General features: G+C 51.4%; 1 protein-coding gene across 1 annotated transcript in view; it reads right to left on the bottom strand.

Moving 5' to 3' along the window:
- The window catches only part of LOC147413510 (axonemal central pair apparatus protein HYDIN-like), a 117,110-nt gene that overhangs the window by 71,505 nt on the left and 21,791 nt on the right, over positions 1-23,814 (bottom strand). Inside the window, exons 8-14 of the mRNA XM_086478737.1 lie at positions 23,141-23,324; positions 14,086-14,185; positions 9,699-9,817; positions 7,657-7,880; positions 3,550-3,617; positions 1,361-1,596; positions 390-490 (exon numbers count right to left, since the gene is read on the bottom strand). Coding sequence (XP_086334863.1) covers positions 390-490; positions 1,361-1,596; positions 3,550-3,617; positions 7,657-7,880; positions 9,699-9,817; positions 14,086-14,185; positions 23,141-23,324 — 1,032 coding nt within the window. The remainder of the gene's footprint in view (positions 1-389; positions 491-1,360; positions 1,597-3,549; positions 3,618-7,656; positions 7,881-9,698; positions 9,818-14,085; positions 14,186-23,140; positions 23,325-23,814) is intronic.

Consider the following 23,814-nt stretch of genomic DNA (forward strand, 5'->3'; position numbering starts at 1 on the left):
CAGACACCAGCTTTCAGCAGGCTGCTCGCTGCGTCCCAAACAAATGTTGTATTTCGGTCGCAGCCCAGCACAAGCCCACCACTTGCGGGGAGGAGAGGTGGCCCTCTGGAAATTTGTTACACCTCAAGCACCAAAACCAAGGCCAATAATGAGTATAATTACTGTTCCCTCTCAAAAAAGGCTCAGGGCCGTGCCTGTCCGCTGAGCACGGGTGCTTCTCCACACGGGCTGCTTTCAAAGCCCTGCTGTCCTCGTAGCCAGCTGGGCAGAACTCGCTCATTGAGCAACACTTCTCATTTGGAGCTGGAGCCAACAAACCAGGTGCGAGGCAACGTGCTGGTGATGGGTGCACAAGGAGAGACGAGGAGCTGCAAGGAAAGTGCTGATACCTGGCTGTGAGGAGCAGCGCCGACACCTCCTTGCCCACACCATCCACGTCCACCACCAGTGCCAGCTCGTAGCTCCTCACCGTGTTGGAGCACAGGGTGACCTGGTGGAAGAGAAGAGCATCAAACACTTCATGACTCCCAAAAGCCATTATCCAAGGGTGGTGCCCTCCGGTTCTCGTTCCATGGTAAGGAAAGGGACAATTTTGCCTTAATTCTGCTGCTGGCCCACGGGTAGAACACTGCCTCTGGGAGGAACAAAAGGCTTCTGACAACATCTGCTTTGTTAAATACACCTTGCAGTTAGCAGGACACATGTAGGGCAAATTAAAGCACAATTAGACTAACGCTCTACCCACCACCGTATTAAAATCAAGGGACTAATTTTTAATCTCAACTACAACAGCAAAAATCCAGAGGAAATCTGTTGACTTTAACAGAATGAGTTCAGCTTTACAGCGGGAAGCAGAGGGCAAAATGGCGCCCAGCAAAAGACCACAAACAGCGTGACAACACAGAAGATGTGCCACTCATGGCTGCCAGAGCTTTTGTAGTATCCGTTGGAGATGGCCGCAGTGAACACAACTCATTCTGCATAACAGGAGAGGAGAAATAAGACCGGGAAGAAAAGCAAACTGCTTTATACAGTGACATCTCTCTTTTTAACAGCCACCTTCTGTCCTCATCCTTCCTCTGCCCACTCTAAATCAAAGAAATCGCTCCAAGCAGCTCTCAAACACATGAATGGCTTCTGTACTTGATCACATGGTACATGGTCTTCAGCTTACGGTTTTGGAAACAGAACGTTTCTCCTTCAGAAAAGCCCCCCAGTAACCCAACTAACAAAAGCCCAACGCTACTGCAGGGATCTCACTCGTGTTATGCTCCAAGCCAGCATCACCAAAGCCCTCCCATACATCCGTGAAGCTTCAGCTCCACCTGCTGAAGCACGTAGGGTTGGACTCTTCCCCTACCTGGATATCCAGGTGTCCCTGGGAGCGGAGGGTCCCTCTGCAGGGCGTTATGGTAAATTCCGTCGGCTTGACGTGACTTTGGGCTCCTTTTCTCCAGGATGACCGAGTGTTGTCCGCCACCTGAACAAAACTGCTGACACTGGGCTCTCCCGAGCCATCCCCAGGAATGCGAAGGTTGAAGGTCAGGGGCACCAAGGACGTGTTAGTAAGGCGACATGACAGGGTACAAGGAAAACCTGGGAAAACAACACAAATATGAATTTATCTGCCAGTTATCCCATGATTCCTCGTATGAATATTCTCTTATGCTCAAACTGCACTTGGAGTTCAGCTCTTTTTGATCTGAATTACAACTGATGGAGAAGCTAAGCGAGGAACTGGTTGTCACTTAAGTTCCCTCTTACGCTGATCACGGATTGCTTCCTTGGAAACGCCCACTCTTAGCGATGCTGAACACCAGTTTTTCTCTCTCTAACTGTGAGGAGCACTCTCACCAAAACTAGTACTAGTTATTTCTCACGGAGGAGTCTGCATCCAGACAGACTATTTCTTCTGAAAATTCAACCCATAACATTCCCTGTTAACTCCACAAACACTCCTCCCACAGTTTTCAATGTATAAAAGGAGTGGATTGTCATCGAGGAGAAGCTACAGTAAGAGAAAGGAAGGATGAAATTGGGAACTACAGCATGATGCAAAGCAATCTGAGGCAGCTTCTCTAGGCAGGATCCTTAGGGCACCTCCTGGTTTGGAGCAACCAGACTGAGCACGTGACAACTCACAGCCCCTTCCCTGGAGACAAACCTGATACTTGTTGAGCCATCAGCAGGAACCACATCTCACCTCACCTGACAAATGGGGACACCACCCCCACGCTGCACGCTGGCTTTGACTACTGCCTGCAAAGGTTTGCGGCACTTTAGCTTTGACACTCACTTTCGATAATGGAAAACCAGGGATACAACCACACCTGGTGGGGATGTCCTGCAGAGACAGGTCATCAGCCCTCAGCCTGCTCTGGAGCGGACATCTGGCTTGGCTGGTGAGGAGGAGACGCCTGCCACTGCCTGCTTATCAACAGTTATTTGAATGCAATGTGAGGGAAAACCATCTACAGGAGGTAGTTTCTCCATGTGCCTACAGCTGGTAGATTCTCCATGCCCATCAGTGACCATGGCCACCTCCAGCGATCACTCCAGCAGAGAGGCAGGAGGTGCACAGAAAGGACAAACACAGACTTCACAACCCCAAACAGAACTGAAGCCGCCAGATGCAGACAACTGTCAGCAGCACAGTTAAAAAGCAAAAATACAACAGCTGCCTTCCGCGGCAAAGGCCTTATTAATGAAATCAGATTAAGGAGGATGAATCTCCTATTGCACAACCCTATTTCTGGTGCGTTGGGGTTTTATGTATTCAAAAGGAAACAAAGAAGTGGCAGAGTGGTGATGGAGAGGGGAGGAAGCAGCTCAGGAAAGGTAATGAGTTTTCTTAAACAGTCCCTGAACAGCATGAAAACACAGGGGCATCCTGGGGGCAGAATGATAATGGCCCTTCAATCATTCCACAGCTGATTTCACATTGAAGCTTCGGGATCATCTCAGCAAAAAGCCTTTTGTGAGACTGAGATGGAGAACCAGAATCTGCATTTCAAAGGAGCAGCTCAGCCACGGGCTCTGTCAGCAGAGCTGGGCTTTCGGTGGGGAAGGAGGAGCCCACATCTCTGAGGAGGTCAGTGCCTGGTGCAGAGCTATTGCTCGGGCAGATTACCTGGTAGGTGATAAGGAGGTGTCCTCACAGCACTAATTAGCTTCTCACACTAAAGGTCAGGTGGGTCAATGGTGTCCTTGCCTTGAAACAGGAACATTTACCCAGAGCAGCCACAGGCCAGTATGCAGTTTGAACTCCCTTTGGGGACGAGGACCTTCACAGTCATTCTGCTGCCAAGGACTGGGGGGTTGGGGCTGAACAAACTCTGAGGGACAGCAGAAAATACCGACTTCCTATTCCTTTGGTCCTATTTGATCTCACGATGGCAAAATACCGCCTAAGCAAGCAGCAGCCCTGGTTTTAAACCCCTGAAGGCTGCTATGGAGGGACACAAGTGACAGATGCTCAAGTGTTAAAGTACTCCAGTTTGGTCATGCAGAGACCTCTCAACCTGTGGTCCAAGCCCAGGGCACACTCACCAAAGGAGACGTCACCGAAGTGGAGGGAAGGCACGTTGAAATGGAAAATCGGTCCGACGACACAGCCCCTGTGAGGACAAAGACAGGCAGAGGAGGCACTCGCTTGGTTAAAGAGAATCGCAAAGTGCTCGGCCTTCGTTACAGCTCCCACAGAGAACAGCGGGTCTCAGAACCACAGAGGGTTTCACATCAGCCCGTCACCCTCGTGCTCAGCACAGCCTCCGTGTGCACAGGAGGCAGCCAAAGCGGTCAGCAGCTGAGAGCTGCTGGTGGGGCTTAGGGCACCGTGTCAGGCAGGGTATGCCCCCAAGTTGCTGCTGGCCCAATGAAGGACCCTGAACAAGGGATGGCTCCGTGCCTCAGTTTCCCCACCTAGAATGAAATGGACACAAAAGTGGACTCATTGTAACCAGCCTTCCCAGCCACAGGTTCCCTGCTTGGCTATTCCTCAGCTGCAACTGGTGTTTCCACGGAGTACATGAACACTTAGAAGATCTTGAGCCACACAACCATTATGCATGCAGGATTTTGAGGCATGAATCCAAGGGAGCCCCAAACATCTATTGACAAGAGCAGCAACAGTTCTACACAGCGAAGACCTGAATCTTGGAGGAAAGTATCAGCTTGTCACCAATGTACCAGCTGACACATCCAAGCACAACATGTCTTAAACCACTGAACGTGGGCGTCCTGAACGCACTACACTGTCTCACCTGTCCTTAAATTCAGCAGGCAGGCTCCAAACTCCAAAACCCACTAACATCCACTGAAATCAGCACCCGAAGCTGTATAACATTCATTAATTTATTTCATGGTTGATGCTAATCAATGTCATCTCTGCCTCTTAGCTAAAAATCAAGGAGCACAGTGGACTGTGCCTTCTCCTTTTATCCACAGGCCTGCCACTGGCTCTGTTCTGCACATGAACAGAGCCCAGTGTCCCGCAGGAGGGACCTGCGGTCATCTGTGGTGTCCCATTTCCAGCATCTCTTTCTAAGCACCAAAGAAACAAGCATTCAGGACCTTGTCAGGCTGGTTTCCAAGTCAAGACTAATCACCTACGGGTTGGGCATCTTCTGATTGCATAGTCCAAAAGCACTCCAAAACTGACTTTCAGGACTTTCAATCCCACGCTAATTCTCGATTCGTGGAGCTGAATCCGTTCCTGAGAATATCAGGTAGCAAATCCCTGCTGCTGCTCAAGTTCCCTCTCCAAGGACATCACCTGATCAGACTTCACCTCGCAAGCCCCAACAGCTGAATTTGGGCAGAGCAAAGGGAGCAGACATGGTTTCCCTCACAGCGCTTGCCAGGAAACGATGGAAAACTACCTCCACACCAACCACAACTGGGGATCACACTGGGCAACTGCCAAGGATGAGCCTTGCCAGCCAAGTGGGGAAATGACTGCCATTTCTGCTGAGCGCTCCGTACCTGTGCTCAAGTCAGGTAGACCTGAATGGCTGCCCAGAGGCTCAGGCAAGGAGCCAGCCCAGAGCTCTGTGCACCACAGCTGGTAACAGAACAGCTCGCAAGAAAAGGGGGGGAAAGACAGTGGGTTTGGCAACAGTGGTCTTCTACAGTAGCATTAAATAATGCATTTGTGAAGGGAGGTCAAGGTCCTTGCAGAGCAGGAAGGACAACACAAGGTGGGAGAGGAACCACGTGAACTCTCATCCCCGTTCCTTCCTTTGCAGCCCAGTGTCCCACCAGCCAGCTCGCCTCCGTTCAAAAGAACTGGGAGTTTTTCTCCGTGGAGAACTAAATCCAGTGCACAAAAGCTCCTGAAGGGGGAGGCTCAGCTTGACCTGGTGGGTGGACATCTCAACAGCATTTGAAAACAAACAGCTTGAGTTGGGGGGCTGGAGAATCCTTGTTCACCGAGAGGTAAGGTCTTCCCTGAGCCCGGGGTGGTGCTGGCAGAACAGGGCAGAGAGTGGCCGCAGAGAAGGGGAGGAGATGCTGGGCACTGGGAGCCAGGGCATCAGCGGGGAAAAAAGGACCACTTCATTGGGTTGTGGGGAAGCCAAAAGACAGCTGCCCCACTGACAAGCTCTTTCCTTCCCCAGGAGCAAGGCCATGGCGGGGCAGAGGCAGTGGGCACTGTCCTAGCAATACTGGGTTCTACCCACGATAAGCACGGCTTTACAAGTGAAACCTGCCCTGCTCAAGGAGAGAGCTGCTTATGCAGTAACATCCCATGACCGATCTGCAGGAGGGACAGAGGAGAATCAATTATTTGATTGTGAAATGTTCCCTCTCCATTTCCAAAAAAAGCAGCACTTCCCCTCCAGACACAAAGCCAACATAACCGTTTCTCTACTGAGGCCAACAGACCTACTCACCCCTCTTCTCTTGCAAAGTAATAACCTTTTTGTTCCTTTTTATTCATTCCCCTTACTTTATTGGTAAAATCAACTGCAGATTCCTTTCATTTCTTTACTACCTTGATCTGGTGCCTCCCAACAGCAGCAGCCCAGGAGCACCCAGCACCAGCTTTCCTGCCTACACCACGATATCCCACCAGCCCATGAGGAAGACCAGCTGGGACAAGTTCGCATGCTGCTGTGGTCCCGAGAAGTGAGCTCTACCTCTCCTGTCATCAGGTCTTTGGGTTTTTTTCCCCTCTCCCCTTTGCTCGGTGAAGATTCTCTTTTGCAACGGCACCAGCCCCTGGGATGGTGCCCAAGTCCTTGTGACAGTACTTGCTGCAGAGCTCCCCATCTCCTGCATCAGCACTCTTCTGGCTGCAGAAAGGAGGTACCGTAGCACTCGCTGCACAAGAGCCAGGAGGACAGCTTGTCCCAACACACCAGCAGAAGAGATGATGTTGAGGCTGCTGCTACCCATTGTGTAGAGATTATTAACAGAGGATTTTAAAACCCCTGCTTCTGGCTGCAGAATCACCCAGGCTGGCCCATCTCCAAAGCCGCGTTGGCCTTGCTGTGTGTTCAGGTGGGACATCCTGGACCATCTACTGCCCAAAGCCATCACACTGTCTGCCGTGGCCCAAGGGGGAACGAGCTACCCGTAGGAAGGAGTCACCCCAGCTCCTGGGTACCCAGGCTGGGCAGCCTTTCCTCTATAGCCTCCACTCAAACTTTTTTCCAGCGTGGGTGGTCACTTAAAGCCCCGGGGTCCTCACACAGAGATACCAAAGGGTCACAAAAGGAACCTGCTGCTGCCAAATTCTGTGCAAACAGTGTCCTGGAAAGTCAGAGCCACCCTGGCTCAACCATGAAGGCAAAGCTGCTTCCCAGAGGAACCCAAGACTTTGAAAGTCAAACTGGGTCTTGCGAGCACAGGAAGCACGGTCATAGCTGGCCAGCGGGTCGAGGAAGGTGATTCTCCCCTCTACCTCACGCTGGTGAGCCCCCACCTACAGTGCTGCGTCCAGCTCTGGAGTCCTCAGCACAGGAGAGACATGGACTGTTGGAGCGAGTCCAGAGGAGGCCACAAAAATGATCAGAGGGCTGGAACACCTCTCCTATGAGGCCAGGCTGAGAGAGTTGGGGTTGTTCAGCCTGGAGGAGAGAAGGCTCTGAGATGACCTTATTGCGGCCTAATGGTACTTCAAGGGGGCTTATAAGAAAGATGGGCACAGACTTTTTAGCACTGTCTGCAGTGACAGGACAAGGGACAACAGTTTTAAACTGAAAGAGGGAGATTTAGACTGGTTGTAAGGAAGACATTTTTTACACTGAGGGTGGTGAAACACTGGCACAGGCTGCCCAGAGAGGGGGCAGAAGCCCCATCCCTGGAGACATCCAAGGTCAGGCTGGACGGGGCTCTGAGCAACCTGATGCAGCTAAAGATGTCCCTGCCCGCTGCAGGGGGGTTGGACTAGACGACTGCTAAAGGTCCCTTCCAACCCAGACCAGGCTATGATTTCCTCTCACATTTACACTGCATTTGCTGCTGCACTTGCAAGGTTCAAACTGAGTCATGGTTAAACAGTCTTGGCTCTTGGTGTGGGGACGCTAGGGTCAGAGCCAAGACTCAGACAACATCGTTCTTCTCTGCTCCATCAGAAAACGAGGTATGAGGGAGATGGTTACCCAGAGATAGCTGCAGAGGTGCCCACCGAGCTCCCATAACCCTCCTCACCTGATAGTCAAGGTCACAGGCTCAGGGCATCCATCCACACTGAACCTGAATTCTTCTGTGAACTGCCCCAGGATGGTGGAGCTGAAGGAGATCTGGATGACCTGGAGCCCGTCTGGCAAAACGGTGCCCTCCCGGGGCAGGAAGGTGAAGCAGGAGCCCGGAGCTGTAGCTGGAGGGACCAAGCTGAAGGAAGCGTCGATGAGTCCTTTGTTAAACAGGATCGCCTGCAGCAGCCAGAAGACAAAGTGGGCACACGTAAGGAACCTGCCTTTCTTACTGACTTGTCTTCTGGTTAAACAATGATCATCTGTAAAAGGCAGAGGATGCCGCGTGCTGCTGCTCGGCAGAAGGCAAAGAAAATACAGCAGAGCAGGCCAAGTTCTGCTTTGGGGTTTTTTCACGCAAAGCGGTGATGACTTCTTAGAAACAGTCACCCTGGGGTCGTTCCGCTGACGCAGAGCAGTCCCCTCGCAGCTGCAGTGCAGAGGACCTGCTCAGCATCACCAGGTTCATTCAGACCCGTCCCTAAGAGCAAGGGTGGGCGGTTGCAGCATTACCAGGGAATCACCACACAACTGCTCCTGCTCCAGACGAGTCTGATCCTGCCAAGGGCAGAACATGTTCAGCTTCCATTGCAGCCGACAAGTTGATGGCATGTAGAAGACACCTCAGGACAGCACTAGAACTTCAGAAGCACCCCCCAACTCTGCTATGGTATATAATTTGAGATTCTTTTATTTTTTCTTTAATGTGATAGTTCCTTAGTCTTTGCTCAACCAGACACGTCAAGAAAGGATGAGAGTGAGGTGCATGGCAGCTCCGCCTACTCTAAAGAATGTCTCTTTCCTAAACATTCACAGCAATCATTTACAAATTCACCATTATTTAGAAGAAAAGGCAAATTTGGACCCAAGACATATTTTGTTGAACTCTTGAGAGATCCACTACCTCAAACAAGTAGCTCTGCTTTGGGTAGGCTGCAAAGTTTTGCAGGGTGAAATCCTGCCACTTCCACAGACTTGTCTCTCCGCTTTGGATTTCACATCACTCGAACTCCGCAACGGTAACTCGAAAACTACTCTCTCCTCTCACGTGTTCTACACCTTAGTTACAAACGGCACTTAGGGATCCTATGCTGAGCTGAGGTTTACCTCCAGCCTCGCTGCTTAGGACAGCACTAACAGTATCATTACTTAGTCACTTTTTCTCAAGTAATGAAAATAATAAATTGATCGAGAGAGACTCAATGAAGTATCAGCATTACAAATGCATAGAGTGCACGATATTTTGGTAAGAAAACACCTTAATGTGTCCTTCCCTGCCTCGGTCAAGCTTTTGAAAGCGTCTGGCCTGATGTATCGCCGCATTTTCTACCTCTTTCGGGTGCTCTAATTTTTTTTTTGGCAGAAAACACCATTGCTAGGGAGGCAAACATGTAAAAAGTTCCTTTGCTTCATTTCCAGAAATGCTTTGCTCTTTTTAGAGCCAGAGATGCACCAAGTCTGAAGTGCGGTGAGAGACCGGTTGGCAAGGGACAGCTCTGAGCCAGGAGGCTGATGGCTTTCCTCCGACTCCCAGGAATCAGGAGGAGGCACTTCACTGAAAAGCATTTGCAACAGACTTGAGTTCAAACACAGTAAATTTGTTCCAGCTGCTTTTTAACAGCCAGAGTACAAAGGTGCAGTGCCTCTAGGGCTGAACCAAAAGCCTCTGAACACTCACCTTTTTGACCCACGGCTGCTTTCATGGGTCAAGGGGCTTTCAAGTGGGTGGGTTTTTTTTTTGCATGAAGCCTCCCAGCTGATTTCAAAGGGAGGTTGCCAAAAAGCAGGGACTGGGGCTTCACAAACAGCATATACACCTTTCAGACCCCATCAAAAGTATCCAGATTCCGTGAAACCCCCCCCAATTTGACTATTACGTCAAATATTCCCTGCTCACAGCTGCCCGAGTTGCCAGAAATCCCACAGGTCCCCGAGGCTCACTGCTGCCCCGGGAGCCATTGGGACGCAGCCCAATCCCTGCAAACCCCTGCTGCTCACCTCGTAGCTCTGGGCTGATCCAACAAAAACCTCCCCGATGTCCAGCTGGTCAAAGTTGAAGCGCAGACGGGGCCCAATGCCTTCCCCTTTGACACTCAGGGGCAGCCTTGTCTCACGGCCTGAGGAGAGAGTTTTATTTCAGTACAAGAATTCCCTCTGTTATCCCGGGTTTTCCAGGCTGCCTCAATGCCAGTCCCTGACTCCAGGCTGGATGGGACCAGCTCTACATGTTGCAGGAGAAGATAAGGGACCCTTCTCTCAGGAGATATTCCTTGGGGCTGGTTTCTAGTTTCTAACCGATCCCTTCAGCTAGTTTTTAATTTAGCCATCAGGTTGCACCCCAAAAAGGCAATGCTGAGTTTAAAACATGACCCCTGAATTTCTTCCCATGGGCTTAGATGAGGTTTGAAATCCAGTCAGTGAAGGTGCAAAGCTCACCAAACAGAGCTGAAGATAAAAACACGCCATCTGTTCTGAGCCAGTCAAAGATGACAGCACAGGAGCCGAGAAGGACGAGCCCCAGCAACGCAAAGCTCCTGCTAACGGTGACACACGCATCCAAGCGCTGCCTAGAGCAGGCAGAACAGCTCAGCCACCGCCTGGGCCCAACATACAGCTCCACACCTGGGTGCTCCAGGGCTCACCTCCTGCAGCAGCGCCTAAACAGCACAGGGCTCTATGATCTCCAGGAAGGTGAAGCACTCACCTCTTCCCACCATGATACCAAGAGCTCAGCTTTGTGAAGACACCTTACCTGGAGCACCCTGAGCAGTCATGGAAAACTACTGAGATCAGAGAAGCCATAAATGTACTGTTAATACACACATCCCTTTGTGGCAAAGGTAACTGAGACCACAAGGCTTCCAGCTAAACTCCCAGGATGCTAATTTTCTTCCAGAAGTCTGCCAAGATGACGTAGTGCAAGATCTTTCCATCTGAAGGCTGGTCTGAACCACCGGAGCAGCCCAAAAGGCCCAAATCCTAGCTCAAAATACAGCTTGGGTCTCCCTGCCGTCCCGTTCTCCTCTGCATGGAAAGTGAGTAGCACAAGGAGGAGAAGAGAGCCCCAGAAGTTGTATACAACCTTCACTGTAGCTTTTGTGCAAAAATACTCCTCTTTCCTTCAAGCTCCTTTTGTGTGATGCTGACCATTTATTACAGATTAGGGATTGAAGGTTGCTTTCAAAAAATCTTCTCTATAGAGTTATTCAAGAATGTCCACAATGACTTACTGCAAAGAGCAGCCCAGGTGTGACACCACACTGACTAAATCACAACTTGGAAAAAAAAACCAACCCCACACTCTCCTGGAACAACCTTTTCAATGATTGCTGACTTGCAGCCATGGGATGAGGATGTTGGATAACGTCCAAAGCCAGAAAAGAAGAGCTAGGGAGGTCTTGTTGAATTCAACATTCAAGTGGGTCCAGCCAAAGCCCAGCTGACAGCAGAGATGAGAGCTCACAGCTCAGGCGTTAACTGGAGGGCTGTGTATTTCCGTCTCCCAGACACCGTAAGAGAGGCAGTACTGGGTGCTCACTGGCAAAAGATTGCTTCATCTTGCACCACGTGTGCCTTACTTTCCATTAACAACTATGTCTAAACCATCAAAGCTCTTAAGAAATGGCAAAGATTTCCAAGTGACACGCTTTCGTCCACGATCATGCTGAGACATGTCCCACAGCCACTGTGATCGGAAAAATCAATGGCAGTTCTTCCCCTTCTGCAGGTGGTCCCCATCCTCTCCTGAAGGTCCATGGAAACCATCCTTTCTTCTACCCCTACGTTGAACTTGAAACGTCAGGAAATCCCAAAAGTTTTGCTCTTCCTCCTTCCAGGTGAACCTCAGAGAGGGCTTGTCCAAAGGAGGAGGAGCAGACTGAACTACGGGCAGCATTCAGGAGAGCTGAGAGGGAAAATAAGAGACTATGTCCCCCTCTTTGCTAGGAGCTGGGGCTTTTCGGAGCATCCAGCCTTCGCCCAAGGCCTGGGTACGGCTGGGCTGTGGCCCTGTGATGCTCCCACCACAACATGTCTCACAGCACACAGACCAAGGGTGTGGAGGGCTACAACCTCCTCATCCTCAGTCCCAAAACTGCACCAGGTACTGCGGAGGAAGATTCTGGATCTCAGCAGGAATAACACCTTGGTACATCACGCAGGGTGTACAGTTCGGCATCGCCGCCTTGCTTTCAAATACATAGGCATGTAGGTGGCCCAACAGCACAGGACTTGGTTGCCAAACTCCTTAACTTCTGCTATTTTCTGACGCTCAGTTTCTCGTTCTCAGAACGTCCCTGTATTTTGTGACTGGTTTTGACCGTGATTCCCATCTGACCAAGTCAATAAGCAGAGATCCACAGCTGTACATGACGCAGGACATCACAAGGTTAAGAAGCGATCATCATCTGGGATTTTGCTTCTCCCCACAAGAGTGGCTTAGATAGGGGTTTTGGAAGAAATCAGAGGTAACTCAATATATTTTCATATGCAGAAAATCCTAAAAAAAGAAAGAATTTGAGGTCTCTGAGCCCCCACCGTGTGCTCCCTTCCAGCAATCAAGAGCCACGGCTTTATTTGCATGAATAACTAAGGAGTTCATTTTGAGCTTAACTATTTGCCAAGAGCAAATTTCAAACCACTTCTTATCTGCCAGCTTGGCAAGTTGCACAGTGCTGGTCAGTTCCAAAAATCACCTCGCCCAGAAGCATCTGCTAAGCAACTTATGGAGGCACCTGCAAAAAAAGTGGAGGCCAGCAAAACCCCTTTCCAGTGGGGCATGAGATCCAGCTGCACCGTTCACAGTGCTGCCCTGGGGCAAGGCTTCCAAATACTCCCAGCAAGGGGCACACACCTCCTCGAGGTCCTCTTCCATGGAGCCAGCAGAAGAGTTAAGCTCTCCCAAGGGCCCATCAGGGTCTTTCAAGAGCAGGCTCCGCTTTCTAAACGCAGCTCATTTGCCCAGCTCTGTTTCCTGTAACTCCCAGACCAGCTCAAGGCTTGCATGCAAGTAGTTCTCCTATTTCTCTGCAACAAAACAAAGCTCTCCTGGCACAAGCCCTGGAGATCCCTGCAGCGAAGTGATGGGCACCCTCGTTGCCAGAGCAAAAATCCCAGAGCCAGGAGCACAGCACTGAGTGAGGAATCCCTTGGGAGCGGCTTCTTAAATCAATCCTTTCCTCCCCCAGCTCCAACTGCAGCTCCTGGGCAGGAAGACAGTTTGTCAACCCAGGCCCTGGGTCATTACCGGAGGTGGCATTTGCCAACTAAACCCTGCACAGTTACGGTGTAAATAAAAAGCTGTTTCATGACATTTGTACCCGGTAGCTTAGAGCAGTAAGGAGAGCAGCAAAGCGGCTGGGTTAGTGACAGCAGCACCCTCCAGAACAGCAGCCTGGCTGCTGGAGGACCCCGGGCCTGGCATCTTTTCCTCTTAGATGGGGAAAACCATAACGTTCCCGGGATAGAAATCCAACAGCCATTTCCCACTCATGAAAAACACCTTAAGCAGCACCATGCAGAGAGGGAGAGGAAGGACAAGGTAACCCGAACCATGCAGCCTGCTGCAAGCGTTCCCTGCCCCGTGCTAGCACAGCAAAGCCATCCCCTCTGGAAGGGCAAAAATGGTGTCACTCAGGCGGGTCAATGATAACTGCTCCCAGAGAAAGCCTTGGCAGCACTTCTGTAAGACAGGATGAGCACAAAGCTTGTCTAGCAGTCTGCTCCGACTCTGATTTCCAGGGACAGCTTTCACCCTGCTGGGTGCAGCAAGCCCTGTGCCATGCTGCCCAGACGTGCCATGCTGCCCAGACGTGCCATCGACTCGGAGCCACAAGGTGACAATTCCCACGCAGAGAGAGAAGCACGTGCTGGCCAGAAGTGGTCCTTCCGCAGATGGCCCGCGCTCAGCGGGGCTCAGCCACCCAAGGCCTGGCTGTGTCTGGGTAGCGGGAGGTGATCCAGGGTCTGGGAGCACATTTGTAACTCAGCTTCTACCACCTCAGCAGTCTGACGACACATCCGTGGAATAAAGACTCCTCTTGGAGGGAAATGGTCTACAGGGACTTGGTGCTCGTCCACTCAAGCTGTTTTGCTCTGTAGTTCTTTGGCCTTTACAGACCCCTCACAGCCAAGCACATGCTGACAAACCCATGGCATGGAATCTTAACCCTTCACTGCTTGGACTGTTCTGGGATCAGTGATCCAAGCTTGTAGCCAGGCATCCTGAGGGCCTCGGACAGGAGAAACATGGAAACCCCAGGGACAGTGGGCACGTGCCAGCCCTGGCCTGCTGACCACGGACCCTTCCTGGCACTACACCGAGGGGGCTGGAAGACTATTTGTGCTTCACCTTCCCTGTGGGCAGCAGGAGACAGAGGAGCCGTACCTGAGATGTCGCAGTAGAGCACTTGTCGATAGACTCTGGCTTCTCGGGGTTTAAAGATGACTTTCACTTCAGCCGAAGAATTTGGCCAGATCTCTCCCTCCTAAAACAGAAGGAGACAGCAAACCATTTATCTTCAAACATTACATTTCTTGTTTTCAACCACAGCCCTCTGCCCTTTATTTAGAGCATCAATGAAGAGCAAGGAATGCTTATCAACAAAAGAGAGTTTGGAAGCAACTGCAAAAAACTTTCTAGGCCCCTTACCTTTACTGGCACCTGGCAGAGGCATTTTGTTAAGTCAGGGCTACAACAAAGCAACCAAACTGGCTCACACTCCAGCAAACCAAGCAGGATTTCTTCAGAGGTACCAGCCAGCCTAAGGAAAAGGAACCTCTCTCCTCCAAACCTTCCCTTATACCCCAGGATCACCATGGCTACGTCAACACTTTTACTCAGATCAGAAGAGATTTAGCAAATCAAATGGTTTCATTCTTAGTTGCGAAGCTGCTGCCTCATACCCTCCACCTACACTTGTATTTAAGTACATAGCGCACTCTGGTGAGCTGGGGCACTCAGCACCCAGCAGAACAAGCCCTCCCGCCTGGGGATCAATGAAGAACGGACTCCTTCCCGCTGATGGCTGCTTCTGCCCCGTGCTGTGAGCAGTCAGCCAGCACGCAGGCTCTTCCAGCTGATGGGTGATCTGGGAAAGGAGCTGACAGTCAGATACATTCCTGTCTCCCTGAACACAGGCTCAAACAACAAGAGATGGGGTTTCCTTACAGCTCCACACCTCTTTCAACGAACAAGCTCTTCTCCTTAAATCTGGGCCATGCTGCCAGTGTGTCTGCAACTGCCTGCTGCTTCCTTGGGGTCTTCCCTCTCTGCTTCTCTCCCAAAGAGTCCTGACACTGGTGCTCAGCCCCAGGGAGCCTTGCCACGCATTTTCAGAGGCACCTCTGGTTTCTAGAGGCTCTTTCTTACATCTTAGGACTGGTTTAAACAAAGACACCGCTTACATCCCCTTAACCTCTAGCATAACAAATGTTTCTTTGTGCATTTGTTGACATACAGCCACCTCTGACAACTGTAACTATATTCTACACGGAATGAAAAATCTAGTTTCTAGAAGAAGACAAAAAGAACAGTTATTTTTCTATCAACAAAGTGAGGCTTTGATTCTGCTGGCTGCTGGGTATCCTCAGTGCTTTGTCCAGAAGGGTCTTGAACTGACTGGAGCCTCCAGCACTCCTGCAGCATCAATATTAAATAACTGTAATACTTCCCATCGACTTAGCACTTACAGCTCAAAGGACAGCCCCCCCCCCAAATTAGAGAGCGATGACATGGGGAGTTATTGGGCTGCAGCTGCAAATAACTCCTTAATGCACAGCCTGCACAGAGTCAACACAACAGAGGGAAGAACAAGCAGACAAAACTGTTTCAAACACCAACCAACCAATAACAAGAAAAGAGAAGTCTGAGAGAAAAAAGTCACTTGAATTCTTCTCAAAACCCAGAGCAAACACATTTGCCAGCTCAAGCGCACTTCATGTTTCTGTCCAGCAAGCAACTGGATGAAGATGAAGCCTTACGATGCGACAACACACTTGCTTGAGGAAGGAAATTGGGGACATCACCCTGCAAGCCTCAGTCAGCACGCCAGGGATCGGATCCCTCGATCCCGCAGCGACGCTGCACGGGCTCACAAGCAACCAGAGAGTTATCTTGGATTTACAGGAACAAAAGCATTTGGGGGGCTCCGAACAACAGAAGCCCTGCTACGACGCCTGGAGCTTGCCGAAGCCGAGTCGCTGAGAAGAAACACTCAGATGATGGATTTCCCTGGCTTGGCTAGTGAGAGTCGAACACCTCAGCAGTGCTCGTCAACCAGCCGCTCGCTGGGTGTTTAACAGACTGAATTCAGGGGTCTCACCCTGGGCAGAGCACCCCTGGGGAGGGGGGAGGCACTAGGCAGCTGCTTGCCTTTGCTTCAAGCCTGGCAGCTGCGGCTGGACACACAGCTCCCCTCACCAGCGTTCTGCGCCCCTCCTCAAAGGGTGCTGCAGGGGCTGAGCTGCCCAGCGCTGCTGCCTGATCCCCCAGCTGCTGTGGCCCTCTGCCCAGAGAGCTGCAGACAGCCCTCCTGCAGCTCCTGCCCAGCAAGCAGCGCCTTGCCGGGCTCACCAGCACCACCCGCTGCACAAACACTCGCTGCTGACACGCTCAGGAAGGACATTAATGACATGCTGAGAGCAGTGATGATGCTCGAGGTCTTCATCTCAGAGAGGGCCATAAGGTAGGGGAGGAGAGCACGTCCTGAGCCTGAAAACCAAACACAGGGGTGCAGTAAAAGGGAGGGAAGTTCAGCAACAAGTTGGAGTGGAATGAGCTCAAATTCAGAAGAGCCACTCAGATCCCTCCAAGGGAAAGTCTCCATTTGCTCTGTAGACAGCAAACTGGGGAGAAGGGATTTGAATGAGACAGGAGAGGACCAACAAGGCTGAGGGTGAAAACTGATGCCGGGATTCGACTGCAGTTCTGCCATCAGGCTTACGAGGGCTGTGCACAGCCAGATGACCAGGGGCAGGCAGCTTAGATTTTGTGCTGGCTGTCAGACAGACGATGCCTACCATCACCTGAGCACCTGATTTGCTGGGACTGTGTTATTTCTTGCGAGACTTCAGGTTCTAACTGAAAAAGCAGAGTCAGATTTTAGACCATGCCATCCTTTAGAGCAACGCTGGCTTCTCTAAAGCAGAGTTCCTAGGAAGAAGAATGAGGACTCAGAGCCAAATCATTCCTGGGAAACTCTAAGAGCATCCTGCCTTCCACTGAGGACAGAAAAACTTCTTTGAGCCTAACACAGCAGTACCAGTCTTTCAGGTCAACTATCTGACAAAGCACCATTTGGCTGCTGGCTTCTGCTGGATCACAAGCTGATGGTACTTGCTGGTCTATTTTGTGTGCTGCAATCAGATATATTGGCCCTGGGGACACTTTGGGCCAGTTTGGTTATTCCTCAGAGGCTGACAGAGGCAATACAGCTCCATTAATGGAAGCAAGTGTCATACAATTCATCAGCAAAAATGAAGCTAAGCAGGAAAGGAAGAAAATTAAAAAGAGCCATTGGCCTGATGAATATGCCTCTGCTAACCACAGCGTACTTTGCTAGCCGAGCGGGTTTAGCTGACTGGGATTTGATGAACACCAAGGCCAGCACATCCGTGACAGAAATATAACCAACCCTGGGATCTTACTGTGCTCCAAAACAGAGGGGTAACAACCACAGAGCCCAGAGGCAGGGACAGGGACGGAGTTGAGAGGGCAGAGGACCTAGGAAGGTGGTGCAGAGCCAGAAGGCAGGGCAGGAGGGGGAGATCAGAAACAGCCCGTGCTTGATGCTTGTGCCAGCTCTGTCTCCCTACAAGCTGCACCCACATCCCCTGTCCTGCTCTGGTCGTCACCAACTGAGCTTTAGGTGGACAGGACCAGGATGGCAAACTCACCTGTTCCCCCACTGAGCTCTGGCAGCCAGACAGACCGACACTCTGTGTGCCTGAGCCCCTAATGAGACTTGCACAGCAACAGTTCTGACTGCAGCCGTGAGTGTGCACAGGGAGACAAAGTGTTTCAGTAAATTCTACTTCCTCATTTCGCAGCACACAGGAATGGAGGCATAGCAAGGCTTTCACCCACCAGAGTCCATCCAGGCTTCTGTGGTACTTCCAGGGCTCCTCTCAGGGCAGCCACAACCTTCCAGGAGCAACTCGGTGGCCGGGCAGCACCGTTAGCCCCAGTTTCTCCAAGGAGGTCCCAACATACAGAAGCAGTAAGCGCTGAATCTCCGAGGCCTGAATGCCCAAGCGTTCAGGACAGATGTGGGAGTATTCACACTTACAGAAAGTTTATATAGCTAACTTGGGCCGTCTACAGGGAGCCTCAGGCTACAAAGCCTACATTCCCCTTCAGTGCAGAAGCTGAACATCCCAGGCTCTCCACCAAGCCGCGACACCTGAGTTTTGTGTCAAAGGCAGGTGATAAGGATACCCCTCCTCCTGGGAGTAACCCAAAACCCTCTGATAGTCCTCACACCACACCAGCGGTGTACTAGCCCCAGGAATGCACGGTGATGTGCTATCTCATAATCCAGAAAGCAGCCTCTGTACGTGCCCTGGGCTCCCTGCAGACACTGAGCTTGACACCAAGAGCTGCCCCACAGAGCAATGCCTTCCAGTCTTTGCAGCTTTGGATTAGCCTGCTTTGGGATTTGGGACAGCAATGCCCACACTTAGCCTGTTCTCAAGGGACAATTCCTCTTGCCACAAAACCACCTTGGGGAATCAAGTCTGCCTCAGCACCCTTTCCTTCTCCACCCTGGGACCTGTCCCCATGAAACCCCTGTCCCCATGAAACCCCTGTCCCCAGCAGTCCCTACACATCTAATAGGCACCAGGTAGCTGGACCCTGGCAGAGCCAGCAGCGATACTCTGCCTCCTGCTGGGTGCCAGGGCTTGTGCCCAGCAGGACATCTCAGATCAGCTCCTGGAGAGAAAACCATGCCTGCCTGCATCTTTGCAGAAGCTATTTGGAAACCAGCTTGCAAACAAAGGCAAGGCCCTGTCCGAGAGCTGGCTACCCCAGCCAGGACTCATTCTGCCCTCTGCTTACGGGCAAGTGGGCACAAAAGGCAGGAGAGCAGCACCAGGCCTTTGCAATCTGCCCCCGCTGCCTGCTGGTCTCCACGTGGGCTAGGAGACATTGCTCATGACACAGAAAGCCCTAGTTGTCCCGGCCTGCCCCCATTCCAGCATCACTGTTGCTGTCAGAAGGGGAACCAGAGCTGCGTCAGTGCCTGCAGGGCGTTTGTCTGACACCAGAATTTGAACCTGGCCCAAGATAACCCAAACCAAACATCAAAACAGTCAACTTCCACTGCACCAAAACAAGACAGCTTCAGCAAGGACCTGGGAGAACGCTGCAAGCGTCCATCTCCAAACTGCAAGGCAGGGGAAATGAGCCCCTGCAGGCGTTATTCGGAGTGCCTGAGCCCCTGGTGGGATGATTTGCTCAATACCGCCAAGACCACAGGGATTGCTGCAGTGTTGCTGGGATCTCTCTGTACGCTCTATAATTAACCAGGACAGGAGGGAGCCTAGAGCTCTGGGCTGGTGTCATTTCTTCTTTTACAGCCTAAACAGATGAGGTTGCAGTGCACAAACCCCCCTTGCCGGGGAGGGTGTCTTGCCATGCTCCAAGAAGCCACTCAGTGATGCACCAAGATCCCGACAAGGGACACGTCTCCGTACGTCTGCAGAGCTGCTGGATCCCAAGGCACAGTCAGATGAGACTCCTCTGAGGCACCAGGGGAAACAAGCCTGCGGACGAGCAGTAAAACCCACCCTTTTCAATGCATCAGCAGAGCTCTCTGGAGCAATCCTCAGGCAGCATTATTACTGGAGCCTTGCACTCATACTCTCACTCCCAAGAAAACCTGCACCAGCAGCTAACAGACTCAAGTCTCTTGAGCTCCTGATAGGAAATCACCATTCTGCAGGATTCCATGGATTTGGACAGAAACTTTTGGCAGCACATCCACAGACAGCTTCCCTGTATTGTCAGTGAAGCTATGAGCCGGGCCGATTGACTGCAAAGGCGGAGGGCAAGAAGAAATAATCAGTTACGCTTTCTTCTACTATTCCCTGGCTACAACAAATTCTTTAAAGACATCACTATTCTGGGAAACTTTTGTCATTTCTCCCTTCATTACTGCTGTATGTCAGACTACAAAACTAGACAATACTGTGAGTTATTTCTCCGGGGAAATGAAAATCGGCTGCTGAAGAGGTTCCTCACATTCCTGCTACCACACAGGGAAGAAAGAACTGCTGGTTAAAAGGATATGCTTCATTACCCACCCTTGCAGGCTACTGCTACACGCGCACGAGCCTCGGGACACCTCAGAAGCCGGCAGTCTGCCTGGCCTGGCGTGTTCTCTATAGGATGGCACTTGAGTCAGAGCGTGGAGAACTGCCATGGATGCTAACCAGGACAGAAATAAAACTGCAGTGCTGGGAACACCATGGTGCAACACTTCTGGCTTAATGTCAGCCTCAGACAGGCTGCAACTGGCAGGTGGCATCAAATACAGGCGGTGGATGTACGATGACAAAGCACAAGCGCTCCAGCTGCTGTACCCTGGCTTCGCTGCAGCGGAAAGCAACGTGATACGGGAGGGGACGGCACACCGTGACTCACGGCTACGGAAGTGATCTCTGTGCAAGAGCTCAATCCTAAAGAGATGCAGAACCTACTTCCCCTCCCTCAGCCCCTAAACAATGAGAATCTCCTACACCCCCACCAGGCTGAGTAAGAAAAGGCCGGTCTGGAAAAGCTGGGCACCACCAACTGTTGGCCAAATCACCTACTTTGTTTTGCAGAGGGGGAAGGCGATCCACGGAAAGGAAATCCCTGCTCAAAGCAGACAAAAAACCAAAGAGACCTGGCAACAGAAGTACTGAGATGACACCCAAAGTGCATCCTGTTCAGGGCACTTAGGAGAAAGGCAGTGCCAAAGCCAACATCTGCCTCTTTCCGTAAGTAACTGCACCCACAGCGAGCTGTGGGACACACCATAGCTCCCACTGGAGATGGCGCTTTCTGCCAGAAGCTGAAGTGCTCTGCAGGAACCTCTCATTGGGACAGGGTCCAGCTTGGTTCCCCAGCTGAGGGGGAGATCTGGAGGAACAAACAACGCCGCTACCTCCTGGCCCAACTTCTGGGTCAACACCAGTAGCAGTTTCATAACCTGGACATCTTGAAGACCACCTCCATCGGCCCACACGTGACACTGAGGAGTCACTACCAGGCAAGGACAGCACAGTGATGACTTGTCAAGGTCGCTGCAATGGTAACAAATCCTTGTCCTCCCTTTCCTCTGCTTTCCATTTCCAAGGAGTCAGCTTCCAGATGTCCCCAATGTCACTTATAGCTAAGCTGTACTGGGGAGGATGCAGCAAAAAGCAAGGACTTACCCCTTGGTAGCCACCTGGGCTTCTACCACGGCTGCTTCTGCTGACATACCACGTGTATTTGCAGAAATAAATGAAATCAGACTTGAGAGGCACTCAGAAAGTCAGAGTTGCCTAACAGCTTGTTTCCCACAGGCTTGGACGCTGCTCAAAGTGTTCATGGTCACACGGTCATTCCAAAATCACTGCTTCCTCTTTTTGTTATTATTTTCACCAGCAAGTTAACCCTATACAGGCCAAAGGGACCTGCTGCAGCTTCTACAGACAGCAGCACTTGAAAATACTGGCAGCTACTGGTCCACTCACACAGCAAAGCTTCTGCACAAACCCTGCAAAGCCACCCTGCCCAGAAAACATTTCCAAGACTATCCCTCCACCAGCTTCCTCACCTCTGGAAGCAATTAATTCCTCCAGTCGCTTGTTACAAGGCTTTGATGATTTCTGTAGGGTGCTCCTGGACACCACAAGTGACGGGTGGGAAGAAGAGAGCAGCCACTTTGGGCCAAAAGGTCTGAGGCAGCAAGGTCCCAGCTCTGGGGGGCCTCTCCAGCAGATTTACATGGCACTGCAAGAAGGGTGTCCCTCCAAGCGAAAAGTTACAGGGCCGTCACCAGAGAGGTGGCTGTGGAAGTCAGGAACAGCAGGTTTTCAGATTCGACGTTGGATAAAGAGGAGAAAATACTTACTATCATTTGATAGAAAGACACCCACGTGCCAGGAGGGAAGAGAGACATGAGCAAAACTCTGAATGCGAAACTGATTGTTCCATAAATAATGGAATAAACGGAAATCAAAAGATTCAGAATGCTGGACAAGACAGAAGGGGAGAGACTCCTGCAGTAACTCACTTACATTCAGTCCCAGAGCGTCTGTGTAACAAACATGGCCATTTAGGAAAGGTTTCCACTCAAGACTTGAGGCCAGGCTACGCTTTATGTCTGTACATCATTACAGGCAGCACCAGCACTCAGTACGGTGGGCAGCCAGACTTCTAGACCTCACCTGACTGCACTTCAGGAGCTCCAGAGCACGTTAAGCTACTTGTGGAGACATAGCCCGACTGGAATGAAGCAGGAGCTCGGGGACCAAAACCAGCTCTGACACAGTGCAGGATGCTCTTAACGCCCAGCTGATCAGCTCCCGCTCTCTACAATATTCCTACTGCTCTGACACTGCTGCTCCCTTGGTCACATCACGCTGCTGTAGGCTACAGGGTTGTGAAACTACAGTTGTGCTGACACTGGTGGCTCTCAGCCTTAGAGGGGCTATAGGAGTAACCAAGGAGAGAACATGATCCCCTTCCCTGGAAAAAAAAAAGAATACTTTCACCTCTTTTAAAAGGAAGAAGAGGTTGGGATTATTCTAGTCCAAGTGAGAAGGGATTTTGTGCTGCTCAGACAGCAGGCATTCTTCGTCTCAGACCACGCAAATACTCAGAATCAGGGCTCTGGTTGATTGAAGGACATGGGGTTTTGCTTGCGTAAGCACAAGAGCAATTTCTTCTGTTCTTATGTGCAACAGAACTCAGAAAGTCCGTTTAAACCTGCCAGCCTTGTGTCCAGGCTCACAGATGACACTGGAAGGGAGATTCGGACGTGGTATGCATCCAGGTTATACAAAGGGACTGGTATTTCTGTGATTAAATTTGGCCTCCTTTCCACAGAGGACCATTTCATTCCTCAGGTCAACATGTGAACGGACAGTGCTCTAATCGCCTTCGTTAATCCCCACACACTACGTGGGAGGTGAGCCCTTCCATGTAATAATGGATACACCTGAACACTGTAAGGACAGACGTTAAGAGCCCTTAATTTACAGCCCTTGCAGCAGAGCTCAGCTCTAGGCAGGCTCCTGCAGCCTGTCAGGAGGCCACACTTCAGAAATGCTTTTCACAACAAGCTCTCCCCACCTCACCAGACACCTGACGGCGTCTCTCTCGGCACATCAAGCTAGCTGATGTGGGGATATGCCACGTGACCTCGTTCAGGGAGGAGGAGGAAGAGAGGTTCTCGGCTATCGCTTACCGCCGGCTCGATGGTGAAGATGTCGTCGGAGAAAAGCACGGAGTCGTCTGGCACCTTCGCCCTCCGGTGCCGGAAGGTGTGGTAGAGAAGGGAAAGGTGTTCTCGGAGAGTGGGGTCCACCGTGCTCTCCTGGAGACAATAATCCTTCTCGTCCTCCTCCTGCTTCAGCAGCCCGCGACACCGCCTGCAGCCCCGGGGAGAGACAAACCAAGCGGCCAATTTAATAAGCACCACGTGTGCAGAGACTGTCGCCAAGTGCAGGGGCAGCAAAGCCCTCGGGGAGGAACCGCAGCCGCTCAGCAGGGGCTGACCCCGAGCCACGGGGTCCCACAGGGATCACATTCTCACTTGGTTGCCGCCATGGCAAGTACTTTTACTCCACGCTTCGAAGTTAAGAAGAGGGTTTTGAAAGCCAGCAGCCTTCAGGAGAGCCTCCTGGCTCAAAGCCACTGCCACAACTGGTGGAGAAGCCACCAGCCACCTGAACTGGCTTTTCCTGCCATAGAGCTGCTCGCGGGAGGCAGATCAAGGAGCACTCACTGCAGTGCTTCACCGGGAACGGGAGAAGCAGCTGCGTTTCAGCTGCAGGTTACTAGCATCGCTCTTTTTCTTCCCTTTTGGACCTGCAGGGATAAACAAACTGTCTGCTCTCTGCTCCCTGTGCTGCCTTCCAC

This window comes from Leptosomus discolor, chromosome 27 (assembly GCF_034619465.1).
Source record: "Leptosomus discolor isolate bLepDis1 chromosome 27, bLepDis1.hap2, whole genome shotgun sequence".
In the NCBI taxonomy this organism is placed as follows: domain Eukaryota; kingdom Metazoa; phylum Chordata; class Aves; order Leptosomiformes; family Leptosomidae; genus Leptosomus; species Leptosomus discolor.